Source organism: Pleurodeles waltl, chromosome 9, assembly GCF_031143425.1.
Source record: "Pleurodeles waltl isolate 20211129_DDA chromosome 9, aPleWal1.hap1.20221129, whole genome shotgun sequence".
In the NCBI taxonomy this organism is placed as follows: domain Eukaryota; kingdom Metazoa; phylum Chordata; class Amphibia; order Caudata; family Salamandridae; genus Pleurodeles; species Pleurodeles waltl.
Window position 1 is genome coordinate 895,863,225 of NC_090448.1, and position 17,706 is coordinate 895,880,930.

Genomic DNA, 17,706 nt, shown 5'->3' on the forward strand with positions numbered 1-17,706 from the left:
TTTAACCATTAAGTTCTTTCCCAATGGTTTTGTTTATGAGGAAGACAGGTTATGTGGAATCCCCACATTGACAATCAATCCGAGGAAGAACTGAACACCACTGGTGCTCCAAATTAAGGCCCTTGTATTGAACCATTCTATTTGAGCTTGCAATGGGTGATCTAACTCACATAAGTGTGGGTCTCATACATTCAATTGTTTGGGACGGTCTTCTACTATTGATTATATCTGTGTGGATGTCAGGCTATGGCCTGACGTCATTGATATGAAATTCATAGTAAGGCATGATAGTGACCACAATGCTTTGTCCCTTGAATTGGGGACTTTGCAGATAGGGGCTAATGAAGGGGGCTCTTCTGGAGTGGATTAGAGGATAGTCCTGGAGCCTAACAGGTGCAGAGTCAAATGGGAGGAGCTCACCCGGTCCCCTGAATATGCCCAGCAGTTGAATAGATTTATAGGCCCAGCTCTGGGAGAAAATGGGGAAGTGGCTAGATTTGGCTGAGAAAGCGAAATGTTGGTGCGGGATCTTGGTCACGCACCAAGAACTAGTGGAGGAATTAAAAAAAACAATTCCAAAAGGAGGTTCCTCAGGGAAGTCCTAGGAAAATCTCTGCCGGGTGGTACACAAAACAATGCGGGTGGCCAAAACTGAATTACTAAAGGCCATTAAATTCAATCCACAATGAGTATTTACAAACAGTGCCTAACTTCCGCCAAGAAAGAGTGGGAAACACATAAATGGGAGGCCTTGAATGGGGCACTCAGATGTAAGGATTTTAAGCTATTCTGGTAAGTGGTTGCCGCAAGGTCTTTGGGGTCCTCAGGGGTAATAGAGAACAACATCTCGGCTGAACAGTGGTCTAACCATTTCAGTTCCCTGCATGATTTACATATCTGGGATGAGGCTCTGAGGGGTCCTAGCTCCTGTGCGTCGTCCAGCCCCTATGGCATTGAAGCATATTCCATGATCACTATGGACGACGTGGCCAGCATCATCAAACTGATAGCTCCTAGAGAGGCCCCAGGACTTGATAGAATCCCTGGAGATTCATACATTCGGTGGCAAAACATGTGGATCCCCTATCTCACATTTTTTTTAACTCTAATTTGGAGGGTATGCTCCCGCCAGTGTCCTGAACAGGTGCTGAAATAATCCCTATCTATAAGAAAGGCTCCCCTCTTCTCCCAGCAAATTACAGTCTGATCAGTTTGATCGACACAATGAAACAATTGTTCGCACGTGTGATCTTAGAGAGATTACAGGGATGGGTGGACCTTAGTAATGTCCTTAGTCCCCTACAGTTGGACTTTAGGCATTCTACTTCTACTATAGATCAAGTATTTTGCCTTCAGCTTCTATATTGGACGACAGTAGACCTGGAGGGCTCTAGCCTCTATTTAATATTCTTTGACTTACGGGCAGCCTTCGATTTGGTCACCAGAGAAAACCTGTAGCAGGTTCTAGCAGACATGGGGGTTGCTGGATATTTTATTAACATTATACAGAGATTCCATGAGGAGAACTTTACTCAAGTTCAATTTGGTAAGTTAGGGAATCAGAGAGATTCAATCCCTGTGAGAAAGGGGGTGAGGCAGGGCTGTGTTTTGGCCCCCACATTATTTTTATTGTAGGTCAACAGTCTTATAGATTCACTTAACAATGTTACCATTGATGCACCAAGGCTTGCTTCAGACAAGATTCCTGCACTAATTTTTGCGGATGACACCCTCCAGGAAACCGATGGGCCTTCAAAGGCCTCTTGACTGTTTTAATGATTTTTGCAGATGTAGGGGCCTGGAGATCAATGTGAGCAAAACCAAGTGCATGGTCCTTAATCATTCTCCAACTGCACGTCCAGGCCCGAAGTTCAATGTTTTTTTTTTTTTTTGGAGAGGGTGAAGGCTTTTTAATACTTAGGGATATTACTTGGGGAGTGCATGGATTGGTCCTTACACATTGATAGGCAAAAGCTTAGAATGTCACAATTTAAGGATGGCTTGGCAAGGGCCTATAAAGACTCCTTTTTCAAACCTGTTAGCCCTGTGGTGGAAATATATAGAATGCAAGCATTGTGGGCAGTCCTGTATGGGGCGGAACTTTGGGGACATAAAGCAGGGACTGGGATACAAAAGCTTGAGAATGGTTTTCTTAGGCAGCTATTAAGTCTCCTAACAAGAACACCCCAAATTCCTTTGAGGTTCGACCTGAGTATAAGACCAATTACTAAAGATCTGGGTCTCAGACCTCTACACTTTTGGAGGCGACTTTGGGCCACCCCAGAATTAGAATGTTTGAGGAGAGGATTGGGAGAAATTATGGGCCTCCGGGGGCCAGGAATCTGCCCTGGTTGTGTTAAATCAGGGATACCCTGGACAAGCTGGGTAAGTCCAGGTTGCGGGAGGATCCCCCAGTGGGTTGCCAGTCACTGTCTAAGAGAAAGCTTGTAGTTTCATATAGGCGTCTCAGACTGTCTATGATTCTAGAGAAGGGTTCCCTGAGCCGATTGACCCAAAGATTCTTAGAGTTTAAGGACCATTATGGTCACAAATCTTTTTTAGATAAGATTCACCCATTGTTGGCATGTAAACTGTACAGTTTAGGCACAGTGCACTGCCCTTACATGTGTTGACTAGTAAGTGGAGGAGGGGAAATAATCTTCAGGACTCGACCTGCCCTGTTTGTGGGACAGGTGAGGAGTCTGAGGCCCATGTCTTTTTCTTTTGCAAAACCTATGCTCACCCAAGAAAGAAGTGGTAGGCTTCTGGGTACTAGGCAATATGTAGAGGCACTCAGAATCTTTTAAAACCAATCCCTCGCAACCAATTGTTTTCTCAGTTGTGAGATATTTATTCATCTCAGTTGTGAGATATTTATCCATTTATTCACAAAAAGCAGTTGCTATTGACCAACTCTAATGCCCTGATTTTTTAGCAGTGTTGCACTTTATGCCCAAAGGAGCGTATTGTTGATTAGTTTTATCCTAATCGTGTTTTATGAGTACGTGTATAGTAGTTTTTATCCTAATCGTGTTTTATGTGTACGTGTATAGTATTGTATTTTTTTTTTTAAATGGAGATGTATTGCCATACAATTTAAACCATGGTTCATATGTATATTTTAAGCATGGTTCATATGTATATTTTAAGCATATATTTACTGTTTTTATAATGTGCTTCCATGGCCATCAGCTGCAATAAAGTATTTTTGACTGACTGACCCTATGCTCAACTGCGGCCTGGATGGATCATCAGGGATCACTTCTAATTTGGAATCTGTGGGAGCACCAACCTATTTCAAGAATAAGAAATTTACCTTTTGTAATTTCATTCTGATACATGGATCACCTCTTGCAGTTTTTTTTGTCCCCCCCTTCCAACTTCCCTTCTTGAGGGTTCAATTAATTTTCGGAATAGTACTTAATATTTTGATTTGTCCTCTGCATCTCAGCCTCAATGGGAAAAAGAACGTTATATACAATGCTAACATCACATCTGGAGTCCATGCAGCTCCCAATACAATGTCATCTATCACCCCTGAATGCCGGTGACCTGCTAATGCACAAAAACATTTCTGGTATTTATGTTGCACCTGGAAAGGGCCTCATCTAAGGAGTCTGTGAGGCTGAACCATATTTCTGACAGAATGTTACATAAAGTAAATAACTTGTACATTTGCAATAAGATAAGGTACCAGCAAAAAGCGAATAGAACGCTGAATGAACTTCCACTTGTAGCAGCAGGGAAGAGTAAGCTATTACTGTTCAAGGGTGCTTTATGAATTGTGGCAGGGTACATTTTATATGCTATAAGTAAGATTTTCTATTGATTCATTGGAGTATTGTTTCAAATTTCATGCTATTGAACAGTATGCAAAGGAAATGTACACATAATATCTGTGTCGTTTTAGTAATAACACACCTTTGTAAAATTAAAAGTAATTTTATGGACTTTTAGTAGTGGATAGGTCTCAAGCCAAACTTTTGTTCAAACGAGTCATCTTTAAATTGTGTGAATTCATTTCTTTTTTTAGATTTGTCAACGACCTGTGATTAGAGAGAGCTCCGCCTTCTCTCGGTGTTTGGTCTACCCACGACAATTCATAGTCACAATTGGCTTATATGTGTTCTAGTTACTATGATTTTGATTATTACTGTAACCATTCTTACATACTATCTGCAGGACGTGTGGGGAAGTACTTTGTGAGCAAAATTTCAAGTGATTCTTGTAATAAGATGCACAGTTCTCCATTTTTCGACTGCTAATACAGAACACATTTGATGAATAACTAATAAGCTCGTTATTAATGAACGAAATATATAATGACGCATATAATTTCATTTTTGTTTCCCCGAAGAATGTTCTACCAGTTCAAAAAGCAGCTGCTCGAACGCTTTGTATATTTTTGCGCTTTAATCGTAAACAAGAGCAGAGGCATGAAATAATTCAGAAAATTATTGAACGTAAGTAATACTTTATGTCACTCTATGTTTAAGCAATGTATTAGTTTTTTTAAATGAAAAAGTCTATTTGAAGATACAGATTTATTCGTTGCTGTTGGATTTTGCTTTGTGGTCCAGTCTAAGACCTACCGCAAATAAAGATAAAAGCAAACAACCTTCCCCACTAGATTAGTGTACAGAAGACATGATGCATATTGTATATTAATCTATATACCACACACTCCCTTGCTGCACATTACTCAGAATTTCATTCTCAATTTAAGGCGCAGGCAGGAACTATGGGCCTGATTCACAAAGGGCCTAGCACTCGTGGCAGAGGCCCTGCAGTCGAGGGGGAGTCTCCGCACTTGGGGAGGAATTTCCCAATGAGAATACTCATTGCAGTGATTCTGCCACCAGTTGAGAGTTTCCCCCATGACGGCGGGTCCTCCCCCAGGAGTGCAGAAGCCCTTTGTGAATCAGGCCCTCAGTGTTAACACCGTGCATATTTTCATGTAAGCCTCAATTTAGCTTCAAATTGTCAAATAAAGACATAGGGCCCAATTCACAAAGTTCCTTTTGTATTACGTCAACTACAGCCACCTATTTACTACACAATACAGTTCACAAACTTCTGTCCAGAGAACTATTCCACAACCTCTCCTATCTGGACGGGGATCTCTGCCACGGTGGGTGAGCTCACCACACACCTATGTTTACTACTGTGTAGTAAATCTACAAGGGACTAGGAGAGTGGTGTGAAAGTGGGGGAAAAAACACCCAGAAATGGGTGCAGTTTATGGAAGTGTAAGAAGGGGTTTGGAAGAGACATGCTAATCCAAAACTCCCTCACAAGGAAGTAGGGCCGTAAGATTGTTGCAATTCACAAAATACCACTATCTAAAGTTACTATAACCCTAAAAGTGTCAAAGCAGGGGTAAATGTATTACAGCCCAGTCTTTGAGTATGTATATAATGAAGGAGGCTCACCCCTTGGAGTAATTAATGGGATCAAAAGCCAGCATAGCTCAAACTGGATTCTCCTTGTGACCACTCTGGTTGTAAAAACTACTAAAGTGTGAATGTGCGCATGGATGCCACCATTAGGACTAGTTGAGAGCTGTTCTGTAGATATCTTGATGATGCTGTGCTGGCCAGAGAGAAGGAGTGGTTAGTGGTTACCATCTATAATCAATTATCCATTGGGAGTGTTTGAATCCTCATCTGGTGCACATCACGGCCATTGAAAAAAGTGGAATTGGGCAAAAATGGGCGCAGGACCTATTTAAAATGTTACACCACATATAATTAAAAAATAGGCACTCCATGCAACTGATATTCTTTAATTAAATCCCAAAATCCATTTCAGTTAAAAAATTCATCAAGGCAACAACACCAAAAGTAGGGCAATAACAAAAATAGGGCTATGCGTTTCAACCATCTCGGTCTTCTTCATTGGCCCACTACTGACAAAATGCACACACCATGTGGCCACCCCTGTTCCCAATATATGGAGTGCCTACATTTGAATTATATGTAGTGTAACATATATATATATATATATATATATATATATATATATATATATATATATATATATGAATGAATGAACTACTGGCTCTCGCCAGTATGTAATTATAGCTAGGACCTTGTTTCCATAGGAATAACTTTTATTTTGTTTTGCCAATAACTTTGGCGCTGCTTTACAAATCTTCCTAAAATTTTTAAAATGTATTCTTCAGTTGGTTCAGCTGCTGTCTTGAAAGTTTCTGGGTGATCCGTCAGGTGGGGGCCGAGAAAAAGGGGGGGGTTCCAAAACACATTTTTCCTTCGGGATCTTGAACACAACTACTGCCCAAACCGCTGGACAGAATTACACCACATTTGGCAGAAAGCTAGTTCTTGGTCCAGAAAGCGTGCCTTTTGTGATTTTGTGTAAATCCGTTCAGTAGTTTTTGAGATGTCAGAGTTTTAAAAATATAGATATCTAGGGACACAGACCCTTCGCGGATTTAACTGTCCCCATGCTGATATCTGATTGCTGCCAACACTTCAACAAGGAAGTGTTGGCAGCCATCTTCGGGCTTGGCTTCAGCCGAGTCCCACAAAAAAAGATGAAAAAAGAAAAGGGGCCAGAGTAGGGTCACCCTGAGCCCCTAGTCTTTGTCTAGGGGTCTCCCATGGGCCCGCCAGGGCTAGATTTCATTCTTTAAAAAAAAAATCTCAGAAAAATCTGTATTCTTTCTGATCGCCCCAGGGAGTTTAAAAAAAAAACAAAGCACAGTCTCCTGCCCTTTTCTTTTTCTTTGCCCCCGGCTGAGTCAGGCCCCAGTGAAATTGGGGGGTAAAAAAAGGAGGGGGTGCATGGGGTCCTCTCCTAGGAAGTTTCATAGCCCCTGGAACCACCACTTCCCGGGGGAAAAACAGTAATTTGTAATGGTGGAGGCTCGTACAGCTTCTCCCACAGCCCCAGGGACCCTCATCTCCCTAGTTGAGGTTCCTTTGTGGCCGAGGCCCTCAAACAGCTACTGACACAACCGCACAGACACTCACACACCCAGTGACAGATGCACTTAGACTCTCACTCAGACACTCATTCACCCACTAACAAACACACTCAGAGACTCACACACCCACTCACAGACCCCATCAAGCACTCACCCTCCCAGTAACAGACCCACTTAGACACTGAAACACCCACTCACAGACCCACTCAGACTGCCACACATCCACTCATAGAACCAGACATACCCTCAAGCACCCACTCTCACACCCAGACAGACACTCTCACACCCAGAGACACCCTCTCACATCTGTTTTCATACCCAGAGAGACAGACCCTTTGGTCGTGCACATAGCGGAGTCAGGTGGTTAAAGGGGGTTGGATGCAGGGCCTGGCCAACCCACATCATGCAAAGCCAAAGGCTGTGCACAGTGGTGGTTGGATTAATGTATGGTAATTAAAATTACTGTGTAAAAAAAAAAAAAAAAAAAAATTTACAGAAAAAAACAAAGGTTACAGGACGGTATAGTTAAGAAATAGAATTAAAAAAACATAGAAATTCACTTTAAAAAACCAAAGGTTATAGGGACGGTATAGTTAGGTGGGCACCCTGGGTCATATGACTTTGGAACTGGCTTACCTGGGGGCTTCATCAAAACAGGTGTGGGAGCCTGCGTTTTTTTTAATGTCCTCCATGACTTCTGCGAATTTTATTTAATTTTTTTTTTTTTTTTTACTGTTGTGGGCGGGGGGGGGGGGTGGGGGGGGAGGTATCCCAGCACCAGACCAAAGAGTTCTGGGTGTCCCTACCCTGGTCCCTTTTCCTTTTTTTTAATCTTTTGTTCTGGGACTCGGTTAAAGCTGAGTCCCAGGTAGCCAATCAGAGCTTTGCATTTACCTGCACAAACTTGCTATGATTCACAAATCCTTTCGGCCTCTAGATATCTATTTGTCTTTTTCTTTTAATGTCTCAAAAACTACTGAACAGATTTTCACTGAATAACAAAAAGCACTCTTTCTGCACCTGGAGCTACTTTTCTGCCAAATTTGGTGCAATTCTGTCCAGCGGTTCAGGCTGTAGTCGCATCTAAAATCCCTATTGGAATTATTAAAGGAAACACAGTTTTTTTCACCCATCCCTTTTTCTCAGCACCCACTTGACAGTTCAGCCCCAAATCTTCCCATGTACAACAAAATTCCCTGGAACATGTTTTTCTGAACATTTCTTGAAGATTTGTCAAATGGTGCCAAAGATATAGGCAACTCAAAGATGCTTTTTCAATGGAAACATGGTTGTTACTATAATTACCTACTGGCAAACAACAGGTTATATATATATATATAGAGAGAGAGAGAGAGAGATAGAGATAGAGAGATAGAAAGAGAGAGAGATATTGTATTGTACCCCTGGCGAGGCGTCAAATCGCTTTTCGGTAAGTAGCACGCTACTCCGGAACCCAAAAGGAATTAGTGGTGGATTGGTATAGGGAAATAGGAGTACAGTTTTAGTATTATTATTAGTTAATTTGAGCCGCGGATATGTGAGTTTGTTAGTTGGATTGACTGGAGTAATGGAGGAGTGGAGGAGGGAAGAATCCAGAAGTGTTAATTGGGAGTTTATGGTAATAGGATTTGGGCTTGGGATGAGTAAAGGGGGGATGGAGAAGGGAAGAGTCTGTGGAAAGGGTTAGGGAGATCAGAGTAGCAGGGCGAGATAAATGAGGGAGAATTTAGTGCAGTTGTTTGGGAGAGCATGGTAGTAAAGTGAGTTTTGGGTGAGTTAGATGTGGAAGAAGAGGGAAGAGCTTAGACAGGGTTATTTAGTAGATGAAAGTAGTAGAATGGATTTGGGATGAGTCAGAGTGGGAATGGAGGATAGATTGATAGAGACATGATATATGGTGATGGGTAGACAAAGAGACAAAGTGTGATATAAAATGACAGCAGGGTTTCATAAGTATCTAGTATAACAACTTATCTAGGAGTTATACAATGACCTATGAACATGTTACGCATAGAACATACATGTGTATATATATATATATATATATATATATATACACACATATACATATGCATTTTTATGTATATATATATATATACATATACATTTTTATATATATATATATATATATATACATGTATGTTCTATGCGTAACATGTTCATAGGTCATTGTATAACTCCTAGATAAGTTGTTATACTAGATACTTATGAATCCCTGCTGTCATTTTATATCACACTTTGTCTCTTTGTATTATATATATGATACCCAACGCTCTCTCCTTATTCCAAAGAGAACCAGGACACCTCCGTATATGATTCCATCATTTATTCACAGCAAACAAATCAAATCCAACGCGTTTCGGCAATCAGCCTTGATCACGGATAGAACATCATTTCATCATCTCATTTAAATATCTTGGTACAAAAACATAAAGAAAGGACTAACTTGATCCACACCAATGCGGCCATCTTTGTGTACCTATGTTTGCATACACAGCAGCTTCACTTTTACAATATATCCTTACAGTTTGACCCTTTTCTTCGAAATTATTATCAAAAGCTTCATTTACTAGCAATCTACTACATAATACATCACCTATTGCATCCAACTTCTAATTTCTTTACGTAGAAAAATCTATTATAAACATGCACCCAATATTATACATTATTAGTACTACCCAAGTGGGCAGAATTACTTTACCATGCTGCTGTTCTGTACCTAATTTTTTCATACATAGTATTAGCCTTCCTCTCATAATTGGATCTAATGTAGTCCTCATCTTGTATAAATCAAAAACTGAAAGAAAAATACAAAGAGAAAAAAATGTAACTTAACCCATATCTAAACAAACATTCAAAAAATAAATACAACTACAACATGCCAAACGTGTGCTTAGTTCCTCACTATAATTTAGCCCCATAGGGTCCAATGTCTCAAAATCTATAATATAGCGTGACTCCATAATTCTCAACATGCGTTCTCTGTTGCCACCCCGTTTACCTTGTTTAACCTGGTCAATAACCACAAACTTTAAGAGATTTTCATTTCCTTCATAGTGGCTAGAGAAGTGTCTCGCCACTGGATAACTCATCATTATTTTTAATTGCCCGTCTGTGTTCCAACACTCACTTCTTGGCAGTATGGATCGTGCTTTCTATGTATAGTTTGTTCCATGGACATATAAGACAATACACACAGTATATTGTCCCGCAGTTGTGACTCCCTTTGATATTAAAAGTCTCATCTCTCCCTGGTATCCTCAACATTTTACAATTATTGCTTATCTTACATGCTTTGCACTTCATGCAGCACGAAAATCCATTTCCTTGGTTTTCCCTAGTATTATTCTCACTTGATATTTCACTTCTACGTAAGTCATCCCTCAGCGACCTACTTCTCCTAAACGTTATTTGAGGTCTCTCTTCGATACACTCATCTAGTAGTGGGTCAGTTTGTAAAATATGCCAACTCTTATTGAATATCTTCCGTACCTCATAAGCTAGGTTGCTGAATGTTGTTACACATCTAACTTTGGCCTCACTTTTGTTCTTGTTCTTATCAGTATGGTAGATTAAATCATCCCTACTTAATTTCTCCACTTTCCGTCTGGCACAGTCACTGGTCTTAGCCCCATAACCGCTCTCTTTGAATCTTTCACACATCTTGTCACATTCTTGATGAAAGTCCGACTCATTACCACAGTTCCTGCGAGCTCTTAATAACTTCCCATATGGGATACTCTGAATCAGACTCCTAGGATGTGCACTGCGAGCATCCAAGAAACTATTACCCGCTGTTTCTTTCCTATGTTACTTTGGAATTGAACCATCCGTGGTTGCTGTAATTTCCACATCTAAGAACTCCACATGCCTGGGATGCAAATGTTTGGTAAATCTCAAATTATACTCATTTTCATTCAATTTCTGCACAAACTGCACTGCTGACTTCTCATCACCTCTCCAAATTAAAAAAATGTAATCTATAAAGCGACACCATAAAATTACATTCCTGTCAAATTCTATCATAGTTTCTGATACCTGTTCCTCCCACCAGCCCATGAATAAATTCGCGTACCTGGGGGTGAAACATGTACCCATAGCTGTACCCTGTAGTTGCTTATACAGTTTGTTGTCAAAAATAAATAAATTGTTCCTGATACAGAACTTCATCATATCACACAGCATTTCTGAATGAAAGAACAATGACACTGATCTTGCCCTTAGAAAATGTTTAGTAGCAATCACCCCTAGGTCATGATCTATACAGGTGTATAAGCTGGTAACATCTAGTGTTAAAAGTAGATAGTCATCCTCCCACTGAATACCCTCAATAATCTTCAAAAAATGTGTTGTGTCCTTCAAATAAGATGGTAATGCCTCAACAAAAGGACGTAAAAAGTAATCTATGTACTTTGATGTATTCTCTAAGAGAGAGCCCATAGCCGAAACTATCGGCCAGCCTGGCGGATTCGTCCTATCCTTATGGACCTTGGGTAACAGATATAATACTGGAATCTTGGGATAGTCACATTTAAGGAACAAGAATTCATCCCAATCTATTAAACCTTTCTCCCTCCAGTCAACCAACATGCCATGATATTCATCATTCATCAATTTGATATCCTCATAGGGAATTTGTTTATAGCACTGGCTTGAACTCAACTGTCTTAATCCTTCAGCCACATATTTACTGACATCCTGAACCACTACACTACCACCCTTGTCAGACTGTCGAATCACAGTAGTCCGATCATTTTTTAAATCTTGAAGAGCTTTCCATTGCACTTTTGATAAATTCTTTTTACCATCTCTCCCCTTATATCTCATTCTCTTTAGATGTTTGATAACCTCACGTTCAAATACATCAATAGCATCACATTGAATCGCCGGTAAGAATGTAGACTTTGGCTTCAGATTACTAGGACATGGATCATCTAAAGAAATGCCCAATCCGTCCAAGTTCAAAATTGCATCCTTGTGTACATATATCCCATCATGCAAATCTGCAAGTGTGTGTAAAATCTCAATATCTTAAATACACAGATTACTATATTTACATCGTACTTGCTTTTTCCCCATATTACTGACTTTAGTCTGATACCATTTCTTCAATTTTAGCTTTTGAATGAATTTGAAAATATCTATTCTAGTTTGTACATAATTAAAGCAGCCTGTCGGGCAAAAGGAAAGGCCCAGGGCCAGGAGGCTCTTTTCATCACTGGACAATGTCCTGCTTGATAAATTAATGACATCCAAATTATTTACGTTTGAGCACGAGTAACCACTCCCAACGGTCTTGTGTTTCCTTCTCCATCTCCTGTTCTTTGCCTGTCTGTTCCTCTTCTTTTTCCTCTGGGCCCACCTCCTCTGCCGCTCTGAGACTGAAAATCCTTGTACTGATCCGTCCGTCCCTGATTCAAAAGTCGAAATTGTTATAAAAAATTAGATCTCTCTGTTCCCTTGTCTACTACCACACCTTTGGACAATGCTGTATCCGATACATCCGACAAATTTCCGTCTGAAACATCGCTCTCCACTAATTCCTCTGTGGATGCAGCTGTGGTTTCCAAGTTCTTTAAACTCAATTCAGATGTCTCCTCTTTATACATGTGATCGTATTTGCGATGAAAAGTTAAAATGCGACCTGCTTGATAATCCTTAAAATCTCTTATGAACTGTCTTTGTTTCTTGTTCGTGATGTCTTCCTCCAACTTAATTAATTTATTTTCCAAATTCCGCATAAAATCATCCAATGTCTCTTGAGTAATAATCGTTAATAATTCCAGACGAATCTTGTCAATCTCCTCTAGTATTTTACTCCTGTCCTTGACTGCATATTTAATTAATATCTGCATCATATTTAATGAGCTTTGCTTAGAATTATCAGCCCATTCTTCCAACATTTCCGGATCAGGATCTTCATACGTTGGTATGGTGTAGATTCTCAAACCTCTGGGGACTTGCTCAACTTCAATATATGTTTGCAATGACTCTACCTCCCACCATTTAGAAAGCTCTTTTTTATGTAATCTTTCCAACTTATCATATAGAGTTTGTAGTTTCACTTCAGCTCCAATACTGCCTTGACCAGATTGAGTAGGCTGTATTCCCTCCATTTGGGAAAAACACATCTTCCTGTATTTCTCCTTACGTTGGGCTTCCCATTCAGAAGCCATGTTTGCTGTGATCACTTGAATACACACCTGCTATACTGCACAATATACGGATGTGGATGAAAAACCAATATTACTTTACTCATGTATCATCCACTCTGTTCCTGCAGCAATCATTATCAAGGGAGGTGAGGGCAATACTTAAATACATTTTGATATATCTTAAATATGGCAAATAATTGTTCTGCTCCACTAAGTGGTTACCTGTTGATATTAGGCTTCTTAATTAGATCAGAAACTTAGCTTTTCGACAGGGCAATGCGGCATATCAATGTTCACAAAAGCAAAAGTCACAAGTTGTTATTACCTTGTACCCTTGAAACTGTGACTTCAAGTACACCATAACCGTTGTTAATCTCACGCCTTCCCGAAAACCTCATTGAGGAGAGGCTGCCGTTATGCTGTACTCCAATTTACAGCGTACGCGTCTTGAATTTTCTCTGTCTCTGAAACAATCCTTCGTTTGAAGTCTAGACCACACAGAGACTGCTGTTACACTGTATTTCATTTGTCAGCGTACGCGTCAAAAATCTCCTCCATACTTAAAGCGGTCCTGACGTTTCACAATTACAGACCACGCGGCAGCGTTCCCACAATCCTCACCGTTCTAAAAAACCATGTTGCCACAGAGTGGAGCCCCCACCTCACCATCAATGTTTCACTGCAGTGGCTTCCGCAGTCCAAAATAATAACGCTCGTCAAAGTTTATCCCCGTAATGCGCCCGCTACACCAAAACGGTCCTGGTCGGGCTCAGGGACGCCCAGAAATATGATACCCAACGCTCTCTCCTTATTCCAAAGAGAACCAGGACACCTCCGTATATGATTCCAGCATTTATTTACAGCAAACAAATCAAATCCAACGCATTTCGGCAATCAGCCTTGATCATGGATAGAGCATCATTTCACCATCTCATTTAAATATCTTTGTACAAAAAAAAAAAAATATATATATATATATATATGTATATATATATATATATATATATATACATACATATTTAAACCATGAGAACCTAGAGTAAATATACATTAGTTAAACAGGTTTAAAGAGTATGCGTGTAGTTTATTGTTATGACATAGTAGCAATACATATTTTCTAAAGAACTATATATAACTAGAATATACACATAATCAGATAAAAAATATTAATCAACATAGGCATATGCAGTCCATAGCTGTTTGAATATGGTGGTTATGAAGGAAAGAGCCAACTCTTGAGTAGTTTTCTGAAGACAAGATATTTATCTGTGGCTCTTATAGTTGGGGGTAATGAATTCCATAGTTTGGCTGCTTGAATGGAGAAGGATGCACCACCTATAGTCTTTTTCTTGTTTGGTGGTGGTCTATGGCGGGTTGCCAATCTTGAGCGGAGGTTTCTTTGTTGAATTTATTTGGTTATTTTGTTTCTGAAAAAAAGCGGCCCTGTTCCATGTATAGCTTTGTGGGTGATACAAAGCAGCTTGAAGGTGCATCTTCTGGCAACGGGTAACCAGTGTAGTGCTCTCAAGGCAGGGAAGATGTGGGCTTGTGGCTTTACATGTAATAGTAGCCTGGCTGCAGAGTTCTGAATACGTTGTAGTTTTTTTGTAATAGATAGAGATGATCCGTGGTAGAGGCCATTGGCATAATCAAGTTTGGATAATACAAGCGAGATAGTAGCTAGCACCTTGTGTAGAAATCCGAGGTGGGGGAAGATGCATTGTAGAGTCTTCAAGGTGATGTAGCTTGTTCGTGCTAATTTGTCGACTTTGGCATTCATAGTTAACTTGGAGTCCATGGTGATTCCAAGGTTTTTAACTTCCTTGGAAAATTGAGGAGGTGGTCCGAGATCGTCAGGCCAGATGCACAGTGGGTCATAACTTTTCCAGTCACCACATATGAGTATTTCTGTTTTGGAGGCATTTAGTTTGAGATGGCTCCAAGTCATCCACTGATCAACGGCTCTGAAGCAACTGAAGATTTCTGAGTTGTCAGTGTTTTTGGGGCATTCTAATTCAAGTAGTATTTGTGTATCACAATCTCTCCCTTACCCGGAAAGCAGACTGCTAGCTTGGAAGTGTGGATTCAGCCTGTCGTTATCCAGGGAGATTCTAAATAGAGCAGCAGCTGCCTCCTCCCTTCCCACAGGGACGGGACTTCAGTTAACTTGCCCCTTATATAAGTTCCTATTGGTTGTTGCATATGGTGTTGTGATAGGTTGTTGGGGGCTGGTCTTTCTATTGGTTTAGGTATTACAGTTGGGCATGTGATTGGTAGTGGGGCTGAGATTCTGATGGTTCCTAGTTTTAGGGCTGGGCTTGTGATTGGTACTAGGGCTGAGATTCTGATTGGTTCCTGATTTTAGGGCTGGGCTTGTGATTTGTAGTAGGGCAGAGATTCTGATTGGTTCCTGGTTTTAGGACTGGGCTTGCGATTGGTAGTAGGGCTGAAATTCTAACTGACTGTACAAAACTCCACTCTGTACCATTGCACTCTATGCCACTCTATTCTACACCACTCAATTCTATGCCAATCAATGTTACGCTATTGCATTCTGACACTCACTGTACACCACCACAATATTCACAATTTGCCTCTATGCCACTACACTGTACCCCACACCACTATGAGCTTCTACACTCTATTGCCACTTCACTGTACGTCACTACATTCTATGCCACTCCACTCTACATCACTCCTCTGTATGCAACTCCACTCTATACTATTCTAAGCCACTGGACTCTACTCCACTCCACTCTATGCCGCCCCACTCTATACCACTCCACTTTATGCCACTCCACTGTATATAACACTGTACATCCCTCCACTCTATGCCTTTCCACTCTATACTACTTAATCATACACCAGTCCACTGTACAGCACTCCACAGTGCACTATTGAACTGTATTCAGCTCCACTCTACATCACTCCTCTGTATGGCACAACACAGAGCACTATTCAGCTCTGCAGTACTCCACTTTACTCTACTATACTGTACACCACTCCACTCTATGGCAACCCACTCTACACTATTGCACTCCATGCCACTGGACTGTATGCCACTGAACACAGCACCACTCTGGAGTACTGCAGTCTATGCCACCCCACTGTACACCATTCCACTCTACGCCACTCCACTATTTGACACTCTACTCTATGCCACTCCACTTTATGCATTTTCATTCTATGCCATTTCACTCTATGCCACAACACTACGCTATTCCACTGTATGCCACTCCACTCTACGCCACTTCACTATATGCTAGTCATCTCCATGCTATCCACACTATTCCACTCTGCCACTCCATACCACTCCACTGCATGCTATTCCACTCTGTGCCACTCCATTTTAAGCCACTTCACTTTGTCACTCCACTTTACGTTATTCAAGTGTATGCCACTCCTGTCCACAACACTTGTGCTGTACTCTACTCCACCCTACACCACGCCCTCAACTCTACATCACTCTACGCCACTCCACTCTATGGTATTCCACTCTGTGGCATTCCACTTCATGCTACTCCACTCTATGCCGCCCCACTCAATTCCATTCCACTTTATGCTACAAAACTATATGCTATTTCACTCTACACCATTCCACTCTATGGCACTCTACTCTATGCCACTGTATTCTATACCCCTCCACTGTGTGCTATTACACAGCATGCCTCTCCACTCTACATCACTCACAGTGTGCTCTTCCACTCTACGCCACTCCACTGTACACCACACCACTGTATGTCACTCCACTCTACGCCAGTCAAATCCACACCACTCCAGACTTTACTCTGTGCTACTTGGTTCTATACCACTGAACTCCAAGTCACTCTACTTCTTTCTACGCCACCCCAGTTTATGCTATTCCCGTCTACGCCTGTTCACTTTATGCAACTCCAGCTGCGCCACTCTACTGTATGCCACTACACTCTGTCGCACTCCAATCTATGCCACCTCACTGTACTCTGTTCCACTCTATGCTGCTTCACTGTATGCTACTCCTCTATGGACCACTGTACTGTACTCCAAGCCACTCCAGTGTACATCACTCTGCTCTATGCTTTTACACCCTACACCGTTCAACTCTACGCCAGTCCAATCTATGGTATTCCTGTCTCCTCCACTCCACTCAATGCCAATCCACTTCATGCTGTTCTACTCTATGCCACTCCCTTCTATGCCACTCCTGTCTACGCCACAGCACTATTTGCCACTCCACTTTACAACTCTCTGCTCTAGGCCATTCCACTGTATACTATTACATTTTATGGTGGTCCACCCTATGCTATGCCACTCCACATTTTTCTACTCCATGCTACTCCACTCTACACTAATCCACTCTACGCTATTCCACTTTGCGCCACTCCACTCTACACCATTCTACTGTATGCCATTTCACTCTACGCCACTCCACGCTACACCATTCCACTGTACACTGTTAAAATGAATGCCAATCTGCTGTACACCATTTCACTCTAAAGCAGTCCATCTTACACTACTCCACTATAAATCACTCTGCCCAACTCCACTCCATAGTATTCCAGTCTACGCCACCCCACTCCACTGTGGCACTCCACTCTGACACTCCAGTCTATGCCATTCCAC

General features: G+C 41.2%; 1 protein-coding gene across 2 annotated transcripts in view; it reads left to right on the forward strand.

Annotated features, from left to right (window-relative positions):
- Positions 1 to 17,706, forward strand: part of PPP4R4 (protein phosphatase 4 regulatory subunit 4) — a 1,510,494-nt gene that overhangs the window by 1,076,011 nt on the left and 416,777 nt on the right. For both annotated transcript variants that reach the window (XM_069208239.1, XM_069208238.1), the window contains one exon: positions 4,358 to 4,463. In XM_069208239.1, coding sequence (XP_069064340.1) covers positions 4,358 to 4,463 — 106 coding nt within the window. The remainder of the gene's footprint in view (positions 1 to 4,357; positions 4,464 to 17,706) is intronic.